Source organism: Choloepus didactylus, chromosome 17, assembly GCF_015220235.1.
Source record: "Choloepus didactylus isolate mChoDid1 chromosome 17, mChoDid1.pri, whole genome shotgun sequence".
NCBI lineage: Eukaryota > Metazoa > Chordata > Mammalia > Pilosa > Megalonychidae > Choloepus > Choloepus didactylus.
The window spans coordinates 21,329,777-21,352,110 of record NC_051323.1 but is presented as its reverse complement, the minus strand read 5'-3'; the positions used below and the strand labels follow the sequence as shown (position 1 = coordinate 21,352,110).

The following is a 22,334-nucleotide window of genomic DNA, read 5'->3' as shown; positions in this document are numbered from 1 at the left end:
TGAGTTAAGCAATCAGCACAGACTTAATTCGAATGGCTTCCTAAAGCTGAAATGCAAGAAGCTGCCATGGTGGCTGTGCAAAGAGGCGGGGCCTCCCAGGGGCTAACCAAGAGAAAGGAATCTGTTCTGGGGCTCCTCCCTTGCCCAGGATCCATGCCACCCCCCAGTGGTGCAGGCCGAGGGTTCTTTTCCCCTCTTGACTCAGGGTGCAGACAAGTTTCAACTTGGGGCAGAAACAAATTTGGAATGGATAAAGCAATCAGGCTCACAGCTTTCCTTTAGGCCTTTGGAACGAGAACCATCACCAAAACTTCAGAATGCTTTTCCTAGAGGGCAGGCACAGACCTCTCAAATACTCCTGCAGAGTCCTCAGCCAGATATTTGGGCTGGGGGATGGGGAGGAGAGAGAAAATCCAGAAAATCACACACGCCTTTCCTGGGTGGTTCTTGCTGCCCAATAGGTTCTACTTAGGATACCCAGGCCATATCATTTTGCTCTGAGGTTTCCCCTGGATAAGTCTAAGAGGCTATGTTTGTAATCCACCCACGAAGAGTTACGGCGAGGCATCCCTGCTCCCAGCCAGGAAAAGTCCTAGTGGTTCCATACTGTCAGCTGGCAACGGGCAAGTTCTGACTTTGCCGGCACTTCCATGGGCCAAAGTCAGCTGGTGAGCTGTGATAGCACCAGAGGTGGACACGGGGACGCCTCGTCCACCTCTCAAGAGGGAATGCCACTGTCCCATCACCAACTGTCCCTGAACAGATGTGTAATCTTCACCACTCACTCCAGCCCCATATCCTGTCAGCCTGGGCGAATGCAGACAGCACAGTTCCTGGGCTCCACGTCCATCTTTGCTTAAGCAAAACCAAGACAAACAACAAATACTGCACAGCAGAGCTGTCACCTAAGCCAGAGTACAGACAGATGCAGACTGTCCAAGGGGATGGGGGTATGCTGACGGGCCCCCTTCCTGGGCCTTGGGGCGCCTTACTTCACCCCCTCTGATCCTCACCTGTAAGCCCTCAGCTGCCAAATGCACAAAGGTGCTTCAGGAATCAATTCAAGTTTGCAAAACCACCAGTTCCACAGATGAAAGGTACTGGGTTTTTATTCAGACTTTGAGCAATGTGAGAAGAATAGTTCCTTTCTATGCCCTCACATTCCAAGGGAAAACACCTTCTGGAAGCCCCCGGCTTCTTCCTCTGCAACCGTTATTCATGCATAACTTCAGCTGAGGCCCTGCTTTCTCCCCAGCCTGCAGAGAACTCCCTAAGAGAGCCCTGGACCAAGAAGATAGGAGGGGATCTCCCATCTTGGGGGCATAGGCTGCCTTTTGAACAGTTACTAGTCTCAGACCCAGCCCTAGGTTTGCGTGCACTATCTTAGTTAGTCCTCGCAATACCCCATAACAAAGGCACGTCCCAGCCCTGCCACTGGTCCAGTCTGGGGAAACACCTGATTTTACAGATGCAGAAACTGAGGCTCAGAGAGGTTAAAAAATTTGCCCAAGCTCCAGCAGCCACAAGGCAGAGCCCATTGCACATTCAGGTCTGCTGACTCCCATGCCCACGGCAGGGTTTATCACCCCTGTCACACACCAGCCCTTGTGACCACTGCCCGCCACGAAACACGGACGGACGTGCAGGCACGTTAAAACCCCTGGTGCGTCCAAACCACCAGATGAAGTGGACCTGGCTGGGGAGGCTTGCTCTTCTCTCCTAGGGGCCCCCATCCGTTGCCCCCTAGGATTTTTCCACATCACCACCTATGAGCCAGCCCCAGTGGCTGCCCGTTCCTGTATGCCCAGGTGCCTCAGCAGCCGGCTGCCCGGCAGAGCTTGGGAAAGACGGGCCGTGTGATGGTCTTCCAGGAACAGGTGGCCTTGGCAGGCTCCAGGCCCACCAGCCGCAAAGGAAAACTGTCCCTGGAGGCACCTGTGTGGGGAGAGGACAGCTGCAGGGACAGCCATACAGGCAGCAGCTCGGGGAGACAACGGACAGCTCAGAGGCTTGGCGGCTGCAGCCGTGGGTTCCTCTCGCGTGAGTTTCAAAGCTGGACCTCACCTCTCTCCCTTCCTCCCTCCCTCCCTCTCTCCCTCCCCTGGACCTCATCTCCCCACCCCCCTCACCTCACCTCCTCCCTCCCTCCCTGCCCTGACCTCACCTCCCTCCTTCCTTTTTGGGCTGCTCGGGACAGCATCCCATTTCTGTTTAAGTAGCCCCAAGGAGGGGAATCCCTAAATTATTGACTTAAAAAAGGAAAATAAAATAAAAGAGGGGGGTAGGGTGGGGAGAGGAAAACCACACACAATGGAAGATAAACCTTATGAAAGGCTGATCCCAAAGAAAACCGAGTGGGTGCTCCAGGCCTGTCCTCAAGGAAGGATGATGGCTGCAATGTTTACAGTACAGCTGTTCGGAACTCAGATAAAAGTTTCCAATAGCAACAGCTGAAGAACTGGTGACTAGCCTATTTATCTTACGATATAAGGACAGCGGAGCAACCCTGAACCCCACCTGCTGATGTGTCGATGGGAAAAGCCCATGAGAGGCGCCGGGAGTCCGTGGCTCCTGGGCAGTAGAGACGGTGCCCACACTCCGGCTCCCCTGTGCAGTGGCCTGCGCCTGCAAGGGCTTCACCTTTCTGCACAGGGTCCCAGGCTAGGCCTTCGGCAGGGAACGCCCTCTGTCCTAATCCACCTGTCAGCCTGGTGAAGGCCTCGTCTGCGGAGACTCAGCTCAAGAGAAGTATCCTCTAGGAAGCAGCCTTGGGCCCTCGGACACCCCAGCAGAGTTTATCCCGCCTTGATCTGGCCTCCACGGCAGCCACTTTCTGCCTTCCCACCAGGAAATCAGGGGCATCACACCTCATTCATTTTTGGATTCCCTGTGGGAAGGCGTGAAGGGTGAGACTGTGGTGTCGGGAGATGTGGGGAGGATGGAGGGAGGTTGCAGCAGGTTCTCTGGGTGAAGGGTTGGTGGTGCCCGGGGTTTGGAGGAGGTGGTGAGGAAAGGGCTGCAGGTCAACTAACGCAGGGTGGGAGGGGCCAGGAGTCCGGCTAGAGAGGAAGGTAGAGGGGAGAGTGGGTGCTTGGGGAGGTGGCCAGGCTCCCCCCTGCTTTTTCTACCATGCTTGGGGCTAGGAGGACATGAGGAACAGAGCCAGGGGCTCAGGAAGGGATGGTTGGAACCTAGAGGGTGGGATGGGGCTGGTGCCTTTCCAAGGGTATCCTCTCCTCTCAAATTGTGCAGCTTGGCACGAGGTCTGCAGGGGACACCCAAGGGGCAGTCATGTGTGCCTCAAAATATGTGTAAATGGATCACAGAGATCCCAGGATCTGGTGGTACAAAGCTTATGCATCTTCTCTTACGAGTAACATCCCAACATTTAGATTTTATCTACAAACAGTGCAGAAATTTAACTGCATAGCAAAAATTGTAATATGGTGCTATTTAATCAATATTTTTTAACCCAAGAGGTTTTGATAGTCGGGTGACTATGCCTGGCTTTGAGGTAAGGAATGATTAGGGAGAAGAAAAAAGAGGAAACACTGCAGGGAGGGGCAGCAAGGGATGCTGGTAAGCCAGGAGACCGCGAGCTCGCCCTTGGCAGACATTCAGAAACGTCAGGGATCGAAGCGGCCGTGAGGCATCCCCCATCACTGGAGCACAAGACAGACAGGCCACATCTCCAGGGAGAGGTGACCATTCATGCTGGCCCCTGCTCACAGCACAGCTGGTGACACTTGCTCAGAAGGATGGCAGGCAAACCCGAAGTGGAATACGTGGAGGAACTGGCCAGACAGGATTAGAAAAACTCCAGGGATTGCAAGGAGAGGAGTTTAGAAATACGTGACAAGGGAATGAGTCACGTTGGACAGACAGGTTCACGGGACAGAGGCTCTTTCTTTCACCACCTTGGCGCCTGGAACGCTGCTCTAAAAACACAGTTTGGACCCTGCTGCCCAAGAGGAGAGTCCTATCAAGAAATTATTTGAAAAGCTTGGTATTGTGTTTCAGGTGCCAGATCCGGGGCCCGGAGCCAAGAAATCCACTGTGAATGGAGGGGGCTGCTTTTAGTTCCAAACCTTCCAGAGTAAGGTTCTAAGCCCTGAGACCAAACCCAACCGGTGACATCACATAAGGGAAACAGGAGGGCATTTTGGTGTCATTGGGGAGAAGACCATCAGAGCCCTACAGGTCTCCTGAGCTCTCCCTTCTCATCCTTTAGTATTTAGTAATGGGATGATTATCGTGGCCTGTGTTAATAGTGACAACAGCAAGTAACATTTGCTTGAGCATTTGCTATGTGCCCTGCCTCATCTAATTCAATACTCCAAGCAACTCCTGAAAGTAGGTACTATTATGCTCCCACTTTAGAGATAAGAAAACAGATATAATGGAGGTTTAAGTAACAGGCTCAGAGTCACCCAGCTTGCAAGTGACAAACATTGCACTTCTGGTTGCCTCATCTTGCTTCAGCTCACTACCTGCAGTACAGTCAGAGGACACAGACACACTGAGAAAGACCACTTCCTCCTCTCCCCACCTGGCTGTAAGCTAGATATACAGGCCCATGGGGGAGCTCGGAGCCCGGAGTTGTCTATGACAGGTGTCACCTGTAGTCATTTCTTCACCTCTCTCAGTCTTGGGTTATCTGGAAAGTTCTTAAATTCCAGGCACCTAGGAAGATACAGGCCAGTGCATTCCCCTCAACCATCTAAACGGGGACAGACTGGCCTTATTCCAACTCCTTGGGGGTAGATCCCCAGCCTTGAAGGGGGACCAGGCAAAACAAAGGCTGAGCATGCACCGAGTGGATGAGTATGCACAGGGTGACAATTTTGGCATCTCTAGCAACTGTCAGAAGATGGGCAAGGTCCGAAACCAAGACACTTTCCATTTGAAGATATCTTGCTAATGTATTCTAAGCCCATCATGGTCAGTGAGCTCTGTACCCTCCACTGTCCTCCCGTGAGCCCTGGGGTAGCCACTGGCAGTGAAGTCCGACTCGATGAGTCTAAGGAGATGCCTTATGATTACGATGTCACAGAAAATCAGCTACTAAGACCTGAATGCTCATAGGAATTTTCTAGACCCATCTGCCTCTACTAAATGTATCTGAGGACGGGAAAAACAAAAGGGGACAGAATGAGCTCAGGATCAGGGAGGTGGGAGGCAGGCAGATGGGTGCCTCTACCACCTTCTGATTCTGACTCAGGGTCTGGCAAGGCAGAAAGGGGCTTTGCTGTTGGCTGGGGTTCACGCCCTGGCTCTGCCACTCTTAACTATGAGAACTTGGCTAAACTATCTAACCTCACTGGGCCTGGGCATCCTCATCCATAAAATAAGTATAACTTCTCCTTACAAGACGATTGCAGCGATTAAGTGAAATTAAATGAAATAAAAGTTCACAGCGTCTGTAGACTGCTGTGAGCACCCACTGTCTGTGGCAGTGGTGGTGTCTCATCCTGGTTTCTCTCCTTGGCTCTTTGGTCCTGACTTGCAGGAAGTTCTAGAACGAGGAGGAGATAGTTGTGATACCCATCCCTGCTCTTTCCCCAGGAATCACTAAGAGGATTCTACTTGAGGCCCCAGGGTCAACTGGCTGCAGGTCACTGATGTTCTGTGGCCTTGACCTTGGAATATTAAGCCATTTGAAGGTTTAAAACAATGCTATTTGCTTGTGTCAATCAATCAAATATTTATTGAACACCTACTAAGTGTAAATTAAAAAAAAAATAAAGAAATCTAAGACAGATGACTCGTCCTCAAGGTGTCAAAGCCAGATGGGACAGCAATGATATCCATACTTTCAGAGAAAAACTGAATCTTCAATCTCTACGGAAAAGGCAGACACGTAGGGGCTGCTGAAGCCACTGCTACAGCCCACCGAGGCTCTGCACAGATCCTAAATTTCATAGACACCACCCCAACCTGACCACTCCCCAGAGCCTACACCTCAAACCGCTTGTTCAAAAATAACCTCTCCTTGTCCCCTGACCTGCTCCCTCCTCCTTCTCAGTTCTGGGCAGAGCTGAAGACCCAGTGGCCATCATCAGCCTCTGCAGCTCCTTTACCCCATATCCAAGCCAGGCCCGCATACCACATAGCCTCCCCAATGTCTGTCTTATCCATCCTCCCCCATTCACCCCCATATTCCTGCTGCCACCGAACCAATTCAGGCCTCACATCTCTCCCTGGACTATCACAATAGCTGCCTAACTGGTTTTCTGCAAACAGCTCTTTTACTTTTGCTCCTGCTGCCAGCGTGATCTTCCTAAAGTACTTGCTGGACCATATCACTCCTTTCTTCCAAACTCTCCGTCCGTCCATTTGTCCATCGGCTCCCCATCACAGAACTCAAAACCTCAGCAGATATTTAAGATGCATAATCTGGTTGCAAACCCCATTTCCACCAAAACTCCTCCCACATACTTCTGTTGAGCACTCTGACTCCAGTTGCCAACACAGCCTCCTCTCCCTGCACGCGGCCTGCCCCTACCCAGCTCGGCGTCTCGGGCACAGGCGGCCCACGTCCTGACTCCTGCACAATGTACTCTTCTCAAGAGTAATAATCCTTCCAATTCCCGGAAACCGTTACATTAAATTCCATTGTAAACACCTGGCTGCACCATCATTCAATTGGGTTGTGAGTTCCAATGCATCTTCTATTTAAACAACCATGTTAAATAGTCTTACTATAATACAGAACCATCCTTGGAGGAGTGAACTTTCTTTCCGGATTTCAAGGAGGCAAATGCTTTGAGAAAGTTTGCAAAATACTTTAGCTCTTTTGAGTGAATGAAGTGCCCTCCTTACCCTGAGCCTGGAGTTAAGTCTGCAGAACCAGCATGCCAAATTGAAACTGAGTTGATTGGTCTCCCGTGAGATGATCTCTGAATGGTTGGATTTTCTCACCCTTAACTCCATTTGCCAGCTTCTCCTGAAATTTTTATGATAAAACAGAAAGGCCTGCACCCTGTTACCCCCAAGGAGGCCTGACCATTTCCCAGAGAAGAGAAGGCAGAGGAAGTGAAAAGGAATGTAAAGCTCATTAAATGGCTCTGTGGCAAGAGGTTGGCCAACCCAATGAGTGTCTATGTGGCCAGGGGCTCTCCAAGCAAAGGCAGGATTTGCCACAAGCAGTTTACAATCTAGATGAGGAGACAACTGAAGCAAACACACTAAACTATGTTCCCTTGAGTACCTCCAAATGCTGCCTATTCAAGCCCTTCGTTCCACCCAAATGTGTCTACCTGCTCAAGGTCTCCTAAATACACTACCTTGTTCTCTCCTGTCTCAAAAACCCTCCCCACTGCCCTAACCTTATTTCTACCCAACCCTCCAGGTCCAGCTTAAGCCCCACACTCTCTTTGATGCCCTCCTGACCACTCCCCTTTCTCCACCTCCTAACAGCCGTCAGCACTAAGGTTGGGTGAAGACCCTACTCCACTTATCCACATAGACTGGTCTCCCATCCCCAGCCCAGACCTTATTTCTCACCATCTCCGATTTAAGATAACTGATCACTAACTTTCTTCCTGATTTCAAGGAGGCAAATTCTTTGAGCATATTCGCAAAATGCTTTAGCTCTTTAGAGTCAAGGTCCTAATTAATACCCAGCTTGACACCAGATCCAGGATCATCAGAGAAGCCACACAGCTGTAAAAGGAGGTGGCATGTGCTCTTCCTGACATGGAAAAGCATGCAAAAACAAATTAAACAAAAAGCACAGAGATCCTTCCCAGGAGGGGATGGGCCCTGCCCCGATGCATTTCCTTTGTGCCTAAAGGTCGTGAGGTGTGATACAACATCTCACGCTGCTCTTCACTCTCCCCAAAACCCCCACCCACTTCAAAGCCTGATCGAATGCTGCCCGCTGTTCTGGTGGTCTGAGTGGATCTCTTCCCATAAAATACAACAAATAGTGTACAGGGACAAAATATCTTCATCAAACTACCAGTTAACCAGGATATGCTGAGCATCCCCTCTGGGTAAGGAAGGCCAGTGTGCTCCCTCCACACCTGCACAGGACTACCCCACACCCTGTTTTGCTAGGAGGAAGCAGTTGTCTTTGCTGCACAGGTAAAGCTTTATCTGAGACCTGGACCAGGGGCTGGGTCCTGAGTCAAACTTCCTTTTCCCCAGGGCCTGCTTCTGTGCTGGCTGACTGAGGGCTCCCATCCAAGTTCCCGGGGTTGCCAGGCAGCGGGGTGACTATCGCTGAGCCCCCCACCCCCACCCTGGGTTGGCTGGAGTTCCCCAGCCACTGAATCACCAACAGGCTCTACCAGGGTCCAGCTCTGAGGTTGCAAAGAAGCTGTGCCAAGCTGAGGCGCTCTGAAAATCTGTTCCAGCAGACTGACACTCTGATTTGAAGCATCGAGGTGTCACTGGAAAGGGCTGTGCCTGCCTTTCCTAGAGTTCCAGAGGAAAGAAAGGGCAGGGGAGTGCGTGGTCTAGAGATCAGGCCTAGGGAGAAAGCGGCAGACACCATGGCTCCATCGGCAGGCCCAGGCCCTCAGTGAGCCAGCTGAGCAGACAACACTTGGCTGCCAGGAAATGCAGGAACCAAATGCCAGCTCCAGAAGGGTCCGCTGGGGTGTTACATGCCCCCCTCCCCGTCCCCCCATGCACGAGGGCCCACTGGCCCTGCCTTGGCTTCCCCTGGCCTTGCGGTGGCCCCAGAATTGCATCCTCTGGGCCCAGGGTCAGCAGTGGTTCCACCGTGTGGACTGCACATGGGCAGAGTCAGCCTCTTGGCAGCCCCAGCCAAGCCGGGCCCATCACCCTAATCCCATCAGTGCCATGTTGCCCATCCCTCAGAGCGCGCCTGCTACCTGGCTCAGAAATGGGTAGGGGAGGAGGTGAAAATGGGCAATCCTGGAACTCTGCCCCATTTCCTCCATGTGAATAGCTTCTCTTCCCACTGTCCTGACACTCAGGACACCCCTGGAACCACCCTCCAGAAGTCATCTCCAGGCCTGGGGTTGGGGCCAACATAAACACCAGTGTGACTGGACAGAATTACAGATCAATGCAGCATCCGCCTGGGGGGAAGGGGACAGTGCTGCACTGGTGCACACCCTACCCCTGCCAAACTACCGTCATCTCCCACAGAAATCTTAGGAACTCATTTGACTAGACCAGGGCCACTGGTTAAGAAGCAAGGTTCAAACTGAGGAAACAAATCTCTGTACCTTCAGATTTTCACAAGTTAGGGGAAAGCATCCTTAAGTTCTAGTAGCCCCACATTTACCCCCCAGACTGGAAAATGTCTAGATTCTCTTCCTCGGGTCCCAGAAGGAGGGACAGGATGAAGGAGGAGAGAGAAGGTGAGAAAAAACTGGGAGGCCATTGCAGGCACGAGCTGCCGAAGGGGCCGGAGGTGGATGTGGGCAGGAGGCGACCCTTCCGTTCAGGGGAGACCCTGGCCAGACCAAATCCTTAGCCTAGGGCTTCTCGCTGGCTGGTACTGCCCCATGGGGGCATCTGGAAACCTCTGGGGGCAGATTTTGATAGTCTGGGGTGCACTCCTGGCACTTAGAGGGTGGGGCCAGGAATGCTAAATATCTTTGTCTGGCTTCACATGCATAATGCCGCACCCTGTTGAGATATTCTGAACCCCAACAGAGAAAGTCCCTTTGACTACAGGTCACTCAGCAGCCGACTGAACGTGGGCCAAAGCACCTGAAACTTGGGGGAAATGGAACGAGCTGGCTGTCACACGAGCTAACAGGGCCACTCCCTTGAGCTTGCAGGTGGTCTCCAAGGAGCTTGCAGCAGAGCTGTGGTGTTCCAGGCCTCCCTCTTTTAACTGGGATGCTCTCTTCCCCTTTTGGTTCTTCCCTCTATCCTTATGTCCATCCATCTGTCTCTCTACAATAATCCAAAGCATTTGGGTTGCACAACATGAAGCATACCTATAAAATAACCAAACTGACAGGCCGCAAATAAAACCCACTCCCCGAGTTTTATAGTCCTGGGGTTCCAAAGAGACTCCCAGGAGGCCCGAGAGGGTGGAGCGGAGAGGAATGCTGAGGTAGTTGACTTTCTCTTGGTCCACTGCCCGACTTTAGGGCCCCTGATGTATTTACCTTGGGCTGTGCCTAGCAAAGCCATTTGCCAAATGCCCTGAGTTGTATGGGAAGAGAGGGCAATGCAAGGTGCCTTGTGTGCTGACTCCGGAGGGAAACCAGTGAGGGACAAGGGATGCCTGTCGCCATAGTTTTGGGGCAGAGAATCCTTTTGAAGATTGTCAATTTAAAATCTTGTATAGGAAAACAAAAAACCTGGGGGAGACACACAGTAGGCTTTACTGTGGGAAAATGGGAATGGGATCTGCCCCCCAACCCTGCTCTTGCCCTTTTCTCTATTTACCTTTTTGATGTTAGTTGGAGAAAGGAAAGAAATGAGAAGCAAAAGGGAAGAGGGAGCAGGGAAAAGTGGAGAAAAGAGGAATGCTCTGCTAGGCTGGTTTAGTACTAAGCAGAAGAGAGAAATCAGCAGGAGGATGACAGAAAGAATAAGGGTGGGAGCCTTTCACATCGAAGTCTCAGATAAAAAAACGGTTTTGGATCATTGGTAGTCAGTGTATTTCTGAAGGACTGACTGAAAAAATCAGATTCGCCTAAATGAAAGTGGTTTAGGATTCCAAATCAGCTGACAATTGCAACTCTAGGAAGCCAAGTCTTTTCTCAGCATTCGGAGACGTCCAGTCACATTGTTTCTGTAAGTCCAAGTCAAGTATCCTTCTAGGAAGGCCACGGTGCACGCAGCTTGGGTTGCACTTTTCTGGAAATGCAAAGGAGCCACGGCTCAGTCCCGGACCAAAAGCCTTCTGTGGAGTGCCACGGCTCTCAGCCTCACCCGCTGCCCCACCAGCCCAGCTGGGTATAAAGACAAACCAGCTGCGCTCGCCTCCTGGCCAGCCTTTGCCTGCGCTATGAATTCTATTAGGTTTGAAGCTTAGAGAGGGCAAGGAGCACAATTATTTCTCATCCATCATGAGATGTGTCGTGGGGCTGTGCTCAATAAACGTGTGTTGACGGTGGCCCTGGGGGGAGGGAAGGAGAGATGACAGTTTTGGCTGGTGGTTAACCCAACTGGGCTGGGCCATCCGTACCCCGAGCCTCATGCTCAAGCTGGGAGCAGGTCAGACAAGAAGAAGCAGAGGAGGACCACTTTCCCTGTGGATAAGGGCCATGGATTAGCTGGGCAAGGGCAGGGGAAGGGAGTATAGATGAAGGGTGAGAGGTCTCCCTGGGACGTCATCTGATACAGAGGTTGGGAGGTACAGTCAGGAACCTGCAGTCTTCAAACCACCAAGGAAATCCAGGACCCTACTTCAGGGCCACTGGCCTTGCTTCTGCGGCTTCTAACCTAAAATTGATGACATTTCCTAGACATGCGGCCTCTGTCAGGGATAAGTGATAAATACAATTTTCTATCCGTTGCCAGCCAGTTGATAGCTCTGTGGCCAAGGGAGAATACATGAGTTATGCAAAAGGGTCATTTAATTCAATTTCTTGACCTCCAGCTACACGTAGGAGTGAGATCCCAAGTGGGTTTCAATCACAGCCTTCATCATCTCACACAAAGCCACAGTTACCATGAACTCCTTTCAATCCACCTCTTCTGGTCCGTTCTTATACTTCAGGCAGGAAAGGCCTGAGAGTGAGCTGGGGATCTTTCAGCTGTCCAGCGTCACCCTTCTGTGAAAACCTACGTGCAAGGTAATGGAGAAAGGGGCTTACTCTCCATCCCTTGGTTTATTTTTGTTCCCAGCCGTGCACAGCCTGCCACTGTATAGTATATTCATTTGTCTGTTTTCTGTCTCCTTGGGACCAATAGGGGATAGTGTTTTTCTGTTCACTGTACCCTCACTGCCCCAAACAGTGCCTGACAAATTGACAGGCCTCAATAAACACTTGCTAAATGAATTCAGTTCCTTTTAAAGCCAAACCTACCAGGTGGTTCCACAGAGAAGTCCAGGGAGTCGGAACCAAGGAAGGCTACACTTTAACTTCTATTCAAGCAGGAGCACTTTATAGGGAGTTCATGAATCTAGGGTGAGCACTTTATAAGGAGTTTGTGGATCTAGGTTCTGTCAGTAAGAATAAGCTTTTAGAATTTTTCTGTGGTGACAGTTCTCCAAGAAATAATGTAGACACTGGTGCACGTTCTCCATCCTGAGAAAGTGTGTGTGGCTGAGAGTTGATGGAGTCACCACAGGGTCCTTTCCGAACCAGTGATTAGGACAGAGGCCTGAATAAAGGAGCCAGTCCTGCAGATACCTCAGGGAACAGCATCCAAGGCAGAAGGAATGGCCAGTGCAAAGGCCCTGAGGTGGGAGTGAGCTCAGCCTGTTCGAGGAAGAGCAAGATGGCTGGTGTGGCTGGAGCAGGGGATGGTGGGAAATGGGGCTGTGGACGCCAGGGCAGACGAACGTCCTGAGACGGGCCACGAGTCTGATTTTGTTCTGAGCTGAGCAGCTGCTGGGAGGTGTTTTTTTTTTTGTTGTTTTTTTTTTTTTGATGTTAAGTATTTATTAATATTAACAAGAACACAGTCTCACATTCACGGATAGTACAATAATCTTTATAATTCATTCAGGTCAACCATTCCTAGCTTAGTGAAGGTGTGGCAGCTTTAGTTCCAGTATTGTGCAGAGATAGATGCCCACCAGAAAATGCTCTTCTCAGGGCTATTTATATGTCCAGGAATCTTAATTATATCACTCTGCTTGCTCCATATCTTCTTGATCAATGTCCAGGGAGGATTACAGCAAAATCAGAACATGTTTGATCATGGAATGAATACTTAATTAATAAATATTCCACAGAGTCAGTTTTGATTTAAAGAGGTGAAAATTCAGGTATTTGAAGAGTCGTTTAGTACCAAAAGCCCAAAAAGTGGAATAGTCTCACCAAACTTATGAAATTCCCTTTGGTTTGTTTGGGGTGAAGTACCTGTAAGGCATTTAGTCCTCAGCTGCCTTCTGGAACTGTTCTTAAATGCAAATCAAACCCACCAGACTTTATGCCAGGATGGGAGGGGCTCTGTTTCATTCATCATCAAATTTGAAGAGCCTAACATAGTATCTGGCACAAAGTGGGCAACTGACATTGATTAAGTGAATCAGTTGAATGAATGAACTTTCCAGGCACTCTGATACATATACCTTCATTTTACTTTCCTTCCTAATTGATCAATCAACATTGATTAATTGCCCACTGCCATTCTTATGTTGTCCTTAAAAAAAATTACTCTTCTGAAATTATTAAAATTGCTGACACATCATTAACAACTGCTATTACAAAACTTGCTCCCTGTAAACTACTCTAGCCATCCAACTAATATTTGTTATTAGCTACCAGAATATGGCTTTTAAGTTTGTTCTTAAAAGTTCAATAGTTAACATTATATTTTGATTGATGGTAGGTCACAGCAACTGACATCAAACAAAGAGAAAATGCTGGACATAATTCGATTCAACCAAAATACCTATTATGTACAAGGTTTCATGGTATGAGTCTTACATATCAAAGCTCAACTTATTTCCCAGAATTCCCTCAGAGTCTTAGTTTGCTAGGGCTGCTGAAACCAAGTATGATAAACTGTGTGGCTTAAAATAACAGAATTTTATTGTCTCCCAGTTCTGCAGGCTAGAAGTCCAAATCAAGGTGTTGGCAGGGCCACACTTCCTCTGAAGTCTATAGGGTTCTGGTGTTGGCTTGCCGGCAATCCATGGTGATCTTTGGCTTGTGGAATAATTCAGTCTCTGCCTCTGTTATATGGCTGTCCCTTCTCTGTCCAAATTTTCTGTTCTTATAAGGACACTAGTCATACTGGATTAAGAGACACCCTACTCCTGTATGACCTCATTTTAACTCGCCCAATTCCATGCCTAATGACTTTATTTCCAAATAAGGTCACATTTTGAGGTCCTGGAGATTACAAATTCAGCATATCTTTTTGGGGGCCACAAGTCAATCCATAACACCAAGCAATGTAAAATAATTTAAACTATGATTACACTGGAAAAAGCCAGTGACATTTTCTGAAAACCTGCTTATAAGTGTGTTTTAAAAATTATCCATATTAACTGTAACCCATAACATCCTTTGAAATTTACTCTCTGACTAGTTAAATTGTACTTGAAAGTTATCACTTTTTGGTATATATTAACATATATATATTTGAAATAATCTGAAATATATAACATATATTATCTTTCATAATAAAAATATTAAAAAAAATCATCCACGTTATTTTGGGTTCTTTAAGAAACAGATGCCAAGACTGGATTAAAAGTGAAAGAGATGTATTGGGAGACATATCTGTGAATGATAAAAGGGAGGAGCAGGTAGGATCTGACAACTGTGAAGGAGAGGAAAGAAAATGAGAATTGGGTAGGAAGTCTTGGATTGCAGCACAGTCCTAAAAAAGTTTTGAGCAGGCCTATGGGGAGCTGTTGAACCAAATTCACCCATCCCAGGAAAGGGTTGGCAGTAATAGCATCTATACGCTCAGTCATTGGTGGGGGGAGCATGGCCTCAGTAAGAACATAGCAGTGGATGCCAAAGGGCAGCAGCTGGGGTTCTCAGTCAACTTTTCTTTTTGAAGGATGAGATCTGAGCAACAGATTTCCATAAAGCTCACATCATCTCGTGTTCCAAACTGAGAGTTCTCAAGTTTTTTCGTTAATGTTTGATGGAAATAAAGACCATAAATATTTCGGTAACTGTCATGAAATACATTACTATCAACAGAGGTTAAAGATTCTATTATCTTAATACAACTCTTTGGTTGTTATATCAACTCTTGAAGTATATAAATTGTCTTTTCTGTATCACATATAATGATGACTATCATAAAACACAAGCAAGACTATACAATACAAAATAATTTGAAGTAATATTTTTGAATCAACCTAATAAAAACCTTTACTAATCTGGGCTAATTGGAGGCTGATTAAATTATAGGATATTTTAAAAGTAATGTGGTTATTACTTCACAACATACACAGTAACTGCAATCAGAACAAACACTAAGAGACAATTGATATAGAGGCCAAATGACTAGTCCTTATTCGCACACTATCAGTATGTTTCTGGGTAGGATATACTTTTTTAAAAATTTATATTCTTAAATAGGTCTCCTTACAATCTTCTCAAATAATATCACAAAATTATCAGCCCATGGCATCCTGCTTTCCCTAGGGTCTGCTGACCCTTTCTTCCTGGGTAATCCACGAGCAGCCTGGAGCTGAAGGCCCAATCTCTATCCACATGAGGCCAAGGACCTGTAACAAAGGACACCTAAGGGAGCCCAGCAATTCCTGACCTCCCCTCATTCCAGATCTGTAAACTGGACTTGACTTTTCCTGACCTAGTTATCAAAGGCCATAGCACAGGAGCTTTTGAGTCATCAAAGCTGACTAGATTGGCAGATTCTATTCCCTGCTTTTCTCGTATTTGCCCTTTGTACCTGAATTTTATGTTTTACAAACTTAACATATTTCATCTCAGTTCACCCAAGCAAATAATCACTATTTTTCAACTAATTATTTTTAAGTGTTGCATACATATAAAACAATTCCGACTGAAGTATTTCAAATTACTGTTTTTTAATTTTCCTTCCCAGATAGTCTAAATACCTGGAAAAATATATTTATGATTTAAGGATAGCTAACAGTTAATGAGAGGTATGTGTTATACACTGCCCCAAGTGGTTTACATATTTATTTATTTAATTCTCCCTCAAACCACCCTATGAAGTGGAACTATTATTATTTCCAATTTGCACATAAGGATACTAATGCATACAGAAAGTAAGTACCTTACCCAAGTTCACATGGCTAGTAAGAAGTGGAGCTAGGTTTTGAAGCAAGTAATCCAGCTCCTTGTTAAAAGATTTTCTGCAGTTACTGTGGCCTACTCAAACTATAATGCATTATTTAATTCACATTTAAAAAGTCACTGTTACCTAGCACATGGTAATGGAATTTAAAAAATTATTTTCATCTTACAATTAATTAATTTAAACTGAAAAATGTTGAAGTAAAAGTTTGCAGCTCTAATTACTTCCATACCTCAATAGATTTAAAGTCATATGTGCTAATGTAGAAATATTTTCTTTCCCAATTTATAGTAGCATATTTGCTTCCAAAGCCATCATATATATTTTTAAACACATTATAGAAATCAGATGCCTTAAACTATGTAAGAAATAAAATAAAAAATAAGTTAATTCAGATGTACATATTCAGAAAAATTGTATGTGACTTAAAAGTCAATACAACGTCCTTTACATTCCCAATCTCCATATCGAGTAGGCTCTGGGCCCCTGGGTCCACCCTTGTCTTTGGTAACAGGATTAACATCATCAGGAAATTTTTCCAGTGGTTCTTTCTCTAAATGGGAACCTTCTGGTACATCAAAACGACCTTCTGGTAACTTTGGCTTCTTAAGGGATTGTTTGGCAGGTTCAGACTTTCCTCCCAGAGAACTCGTTTTCCTCAAAGAACGCCACAAAAGGGGTAATCTTGCGGTTCTCCAGGCTGTGGCTGGAACAAGGTTGAGCAGTCCTGCAAGGCCCAAGGTGGTCATGGCACCGGATTCCGCAGCTTGCTCGGTGGCCCAATTGGGGAACTGCTGGGAGGTGTTGAGCAGAGGATGGCAGCACCTGATGAAGCCATTAGAAGGATCACAGTGGGTGCTGGGGACAGAAGAGGCCGAAAGAGGCCAGAGTGGAAACTGGAGTAATGGAGCCGAGTCGAATGCAGTAGTCCAGATGAAAGATGAGAGTGGTAGTAGCAGGACGTGTGAAGTAGTTGGATTTTGAATATAACTTTTAGGTGGAGCCACTGGGACTCCCTGATGAGCTGAGCATGGGAGGTGCACTCTGGCCTCGTTCCCTTGGGGATCCCGTCTTTACTCTGCCCCCACCTGTGACATTCCCCTGCCCTGTCTTCACCTTTCTAGGTGTGCCAGTTTGAATGTATTATGTCCCCCAAAACACCATTATCTTCGATGCAATCTTGTGTGGGCAGACATATTAGTGTTGATTAGATTGTGATTATTTGATTGAGTGTTTCCATGGAGATGAGACCCACCCAACTGCGGGTGATAACTCTGATTAGATAATTTCCTTGGAGGTGTGGCCCCACCCATTCAGTGTGGGCCTTGTTTAGTTTACTAGAGCACTACATAAGCTCAGACAGAAGGAGCGAGCTTGCTACAGCCAAGAGGGACACTTTGAAGAACACACAGGAGCTGAGAGAGGAGCTTCAGTTTACAGAGACATTTTGGAGACGGCCTTTGAAAGCAGACTTTGGCTCCAGAGAAGCTAAGAGAGGACAAATACCCCAAGAGCAAGTAAGAGTGACATTTTTGAGGAGCTGAAGCCTAGAGAGGAACGTCCTGGGAGAAAGCCATTTTGAAACCAGAACTTTTGGAGCAGATGCCAGCCACGTGCCTTCCCAGCTAACAGAGGTTTTCCGGACACCATTGGCCATCCTCCAGTGAAGGTACCTGATTGCTGATGTGTTACCTTGGACACTTTATGGCCTTAAGACTGTAACTGTGTAACCAAATAAACCCACTTTTATAACAGCCAATCCATCTCTGGTGTTTTGCATTCTGGCAGCGTTAGCAAACTAGAACACTAGGCCATGCCCAACCTTCAAAGCCAGTTCAAGCACTGGCATCTTCAAAATCCTTTCCAACCCACTTCAGCTGGAGGACTTTGTCTCCCTCAAAAAATTATAAAGCAAACAGACAAACAAAAACCATAGGTCTAGAGAAATGGACTAGCTGGCTTGATTCCCACGAGAGTCAAATCTGTACAAGTAAATCTTATGTTTGGTTCTGATGTTCTAGCACTTTTTTTTTATTATTATTATTCATTTTATTGAGATATATTCACATACCACGCAGTCATACAAAACAAATCGTACATTTGATTGTTCACAGTACCACTACGTAGTTGTACATTCATTACCAAAATCAATCCCCGATACCCTCATTACCACACACACAAAAATAACCAGAATAATAATTAAAGTGAAAAGGAGCAACTAAAGTAAAAAAGAACACTGGGTGCCCTTGTCTGTTTGTTTGTTTGTTTGTTTTCTTCCCCCACCTTTCCACTCATCCATCCACAAACTAGACAAACGGGAGTGTGATCCCTATGGTCCCCCCCAATCCCACTGTCCCCCCTCATAAGCCACATTTTTATACAGTTGTCTTCAAGATTCATGGGTTCTGGGTTGTAGTTTGATAGTTTCAGGTAGCCACCACCAGCTACCCCAATTCATTAGAACCTAAAAAGGGTTGTCTATATTGTGCGTAAGAGTGCCCACCAGAGTGACCTCTCGGCTCCTTTTGGAATCTCTCTGCCACTGAAGCTCATTTCATTTCCTTTCACATCCCCCTTTTGGTCAAGAAGATGTTCTCCATCCCACAATGCCGGGTCTACATTCCTCCTCGGGAGTAATATTCCACGTTGCCAGGGAGATTCACTCCCCTGGATGTCTGATCCCATGTAGTGGGGAGGGCAGTGATTTCACCTTTCAAGTTGGTCTAGCACTTCTTAAAGGAAGTTTCATTAATAGTTTCCCTTCCAGGGTTCTGCCTAGTATCCCTGACAGACTCCAGGATGCTACAGACTGGAAGACTTTGCCTCTGGTCATCCCAGGCAGGTGCCAGGGAAGCCCGGGCTTACCCACAAAACCAGGGTAAGTTAGCCCCCAGGCAACACCTGTTGTGCTGCAGCCTCTGCTGATGTTCATGCAGAATCTAATCCCACTCAGCACAGATCCCACCGTCCAGGGCTGACCAGACAGCATTGCAGCTCAGAAGTGAAGGGCCTGCAAGGAGCCATGTGACAGGCTCAGCTCTGACCTGTGACCTACTAGCTGCAGAGGCACAAACCCAGAGACTATTCTCTACTCTAGGTTTCCATGACCTGCATGTCCTGCCTCTGCAGCCACCTCCTCTGTCCTGGGAGGGTGTGGACCAGGCCTCTATTCTTCCTCCAAACCCTGACAGTGCCTGACAGGGAGAATTTAACAGAGAGAGCCACCCTGCACTAATCGGGTGTGACGATGCAGGGATGATGGCTGGGGCACCAGGTCCTGCCACATGTCCTCCAGGGAAAGGAGCCCTCCCTCTAGAAAGCCAGAAGTCAGCATTCCCTCTGACTATCAGACAGCCAAAACACTCCTGGGGCTTCTTACTAACAACTCAGAAAGGTCCCAAGACAGGCAGACATGGATGTGGCCACAGAGCTTCCCCATCAGCATTAGGCTGTGGTTTTCTGCATCTTACTTTGAAGGGAGGTAAATGCCCTGGTATGTCCTGAAAGATGACAGGACATACCAGTCCACACCCTCACAGACTCCTTGTCTTGCTGGGATGCGAATCCTGCCAAACAGGACTCAGAAGCACTTCTCTGTGGCTGTGGCAGTAGATTTATGGACCACCTTTGAAAAACCAGAGGTCTGTATTTTAAAAGAAAGCATGACATGTAAGCAGCAGAAATGGGAACACCTTCAACTAATTCCTGGGAAACACATGTCTTTTTCTCAGTCTTAAGAAAAACAGTTCACCCTGTCAAGCAGGAATGCAAATACACGGCACGCATACTGCCATCTCCATACTGCACCCGCAGCAGACATTACTAATTGATCGCGGCATCATTTCCCACTGAACTCAGATGCAGCCTCAAAATCCTTCTGAACAGCCACTTTCAACTGAGTAGAATTGGCCAAGAAGATGGGAACTGTTGCCCACTCTGCTCAAAAAATATCTGCTCCTATGTCAGTAATGTTTGGCTAACAAAGAGTGGGGAGGACAAGACAGAGAAACAGGAAGTAAAGGGAGACCTGGGGTAAATTATCAGCAATAAAATTCAATGGTAAGCCACTGAATGTGAGGTATTATGCAAGGTACCCTGGAAGGTGAGAATAGGGGCAAGAAGAAAGGTGAAATAAGTCCATGAAGTAGGAAATAAACCCTCAGGATGGAATACATACACACGCTCATGCATTTGCCCACAATTACTGCCAATGGAGTAAGGGGCCATCCAGAAACATCTGTTGGTATGGCTACAAAATGCAAGTGGACTCCTTTTCTCTCCAGCATAAGGGAGACAGAATGAAAGAGTATCAAAGCAAAAGGTTTTATACAAAGCCCCAGATTTTCAGAAAAGTTCTGCCTCCCTGTAAAGCTCTGAAAAAAAGCACATCAGATGATAAACAGACAAGTGAGAGCAATAGCTGAACCATTTACCAAAGAAATTAAAGTGGAGAAAACCAACAACAGCACGTAGCTGCGTAGTTTAGAACAATCCAGATTTCCTTAATTTTTTTTAAATTATCTTATTGGAAGCCTAAACATGCTTTTTTCACAAAAGTGAATGACTTTATCTTCAGGGCCAAACAGCGAGGCCATTCTTCCACTTTTGCTTTGCTTACCAGGGGCTCCGATGACCTCGCACCCCAGCGGGCCATCCTTGGCTGAGCCGGAACCAGTCTCCAGCTGACCCTCGCCCCCTTCACCAGGGTGGCTGGTGCCCTGCCTTCTGTAATGAAGTCTCTTCAAGGGAAGATGCAAATCATAGCCTATTTTCTGGGATTACACAAACATACCCCTCACCTCCCACCCCGTGCAGTTCACTTCTCAAGGCCAGGAGTTCAGATAAACTGTCCGTTGCTGAGCAGACTCGTGGGAGCTCCTTGCAATGGGAACTTCCCAGCAGGCAGATCATCTCCCATTCCTGGCCTGGGAACAGTCATGGGCTGGAGCTGAACCAGGTGGAGCAGAATCTTGCTTCAGGTGGTTCCTTCCCCCAGAAGAACGGAAAATAGCCGGAAAGTGTTGTTCCCCATTAGTAGGTAAGGCCCATCTATGAATGATTAAGCAAGGTTATTTTCTTTACTGCTGGAAAACAAGAGGCTTATTTCCCTGAAGTCTTTTCCTTGTTATCATCACTCACTAGCTCCACGCAATTTTGGTTCCACAGGTTCTGAGGCACAAACTGAAAGATGAAGATGTTTTGGCCCAAAGGAACTGCTCTGTTCTAAAAGGTTGGACTTTTTTGGTTGTTTTGTTCCTTCTGCTGAATGTTATAACTAAAAAGCACCAATTAGACCAGGAAGAAATGTTAGATCATGGGTCACTAAGAGATTAGGTGAAGCAAATGAACATCAAGGAACCCCTAATGCAGTGTGGGAAAGACCTGTGGAAAACACAGAGAAGTGCTTTGCCCTGAGAACAATGAAATTTTAAAAGGACCTGTCTGTGGGTTTAAATCACAAAGAGTTTACTGTCCTGGCTCCTTGAAACATCAACTCTTTCCCCAACATCCTTTCCACAATGGACCAGCCGAATGGGCTGATACATAGTCACCAGCGAGTCCACATGCTTTTTACCTTTCTTTTTTTTAGTCATTGAAATGAATACTATCTATTTTAAGTAAACCAGAGATGTGAATGGTTTAGATTTACAAACAAGTTATGGAGAGACTGTTGTAGAAAGGGATTATCGAATAAGTCCTTGAAGTAGACTACAGATTTTTTAAACCCACATTTTTTTTTTTTTCAAAAGCTCATTTATTGCAGAAGAGAAGTCTGTCCCACTGGCTAATTCATATGTTAGTAATGCACTGTTTTCCAATGGATACAACTCCTTCATCTTCCCCAGAGGAGGGAATAAAAAACACCTTTAACAAATATTTTTAGAATGGCACTGCTCAAACAACGGGATCTAGACATGAACCAGATATCAGAATATCTAAGTGTTTATTCAGAAGTGCAAAAGCCATTTAAAAAATGCTACCAGCTGAATCAGGTTCCTATATACAGATGAAACACTAAACACTATTTTTGTTCTCACCTGCCATTCTATCAGGTGAGACACCTGTTTTTATTTCCTCTGTGGGTACATGTCATTGCTAAAATTGGGGATGAAGAGTCTGAACGTAAGCCAGCTATTAGCAAATGTGCTAATGCAAGGTCTATCTTTAGTTGGACTGTGAAGAACTAAGTGTTCAAGTGCTAAAGACTGTTCTGTTATTATTTGGGAGAAATGGTGACTGGGGAGACTTAGGAGTGTGGTGAGGAGCAGGTGAAGCCAGCACCCCAGCAGAAGGGCCTTAGGGGCTGCAGCTCACCTGTGCTGGGACTTTTGTGCGTGTCACCCACTGGGAACAGGCTGCCGGCATTAATATAAGAGACCACTCTAAAAAAATAGCTTTTAAAAAATTGATGGCAAAAATGCAAACAGGCACCTTGGATATATGAATTTATGATTACAGATTCCCTG

At 46.9% G+C, this 22,334-nt stretch overlaps 2 protein-coding genes across 2 annotated transcripts in view; both read right to left on the bottom strand.

Annotated features, from left to right (window-relative positions):
• Positions 1 to 22,334, bottom strand: part of TGFA (transforming growth factor alpha) — a 106,040-nt gene that overhangs the window by 70,398 nt on the left and 13,308 nt on the right. The window lies entirely within an intron of this gene.
• Positions 14,284 to 17,089, bottom strand: LOC119512653 (succinate dehydrogenase assembly factor 4, mitochondrial-like). Its single transcript, XM_037807461.1, has one exon. It carries the CDS (start codon positions 16,614 to 16,616, stop codon positions 16,293 to 16,295), a length of 324 nt encoding a protein of 107 aa, XP_037663389.1. The 5' UTR covers positions 16,617 to 17,089; the 3' UTR covers positions 14,284 to 16,292.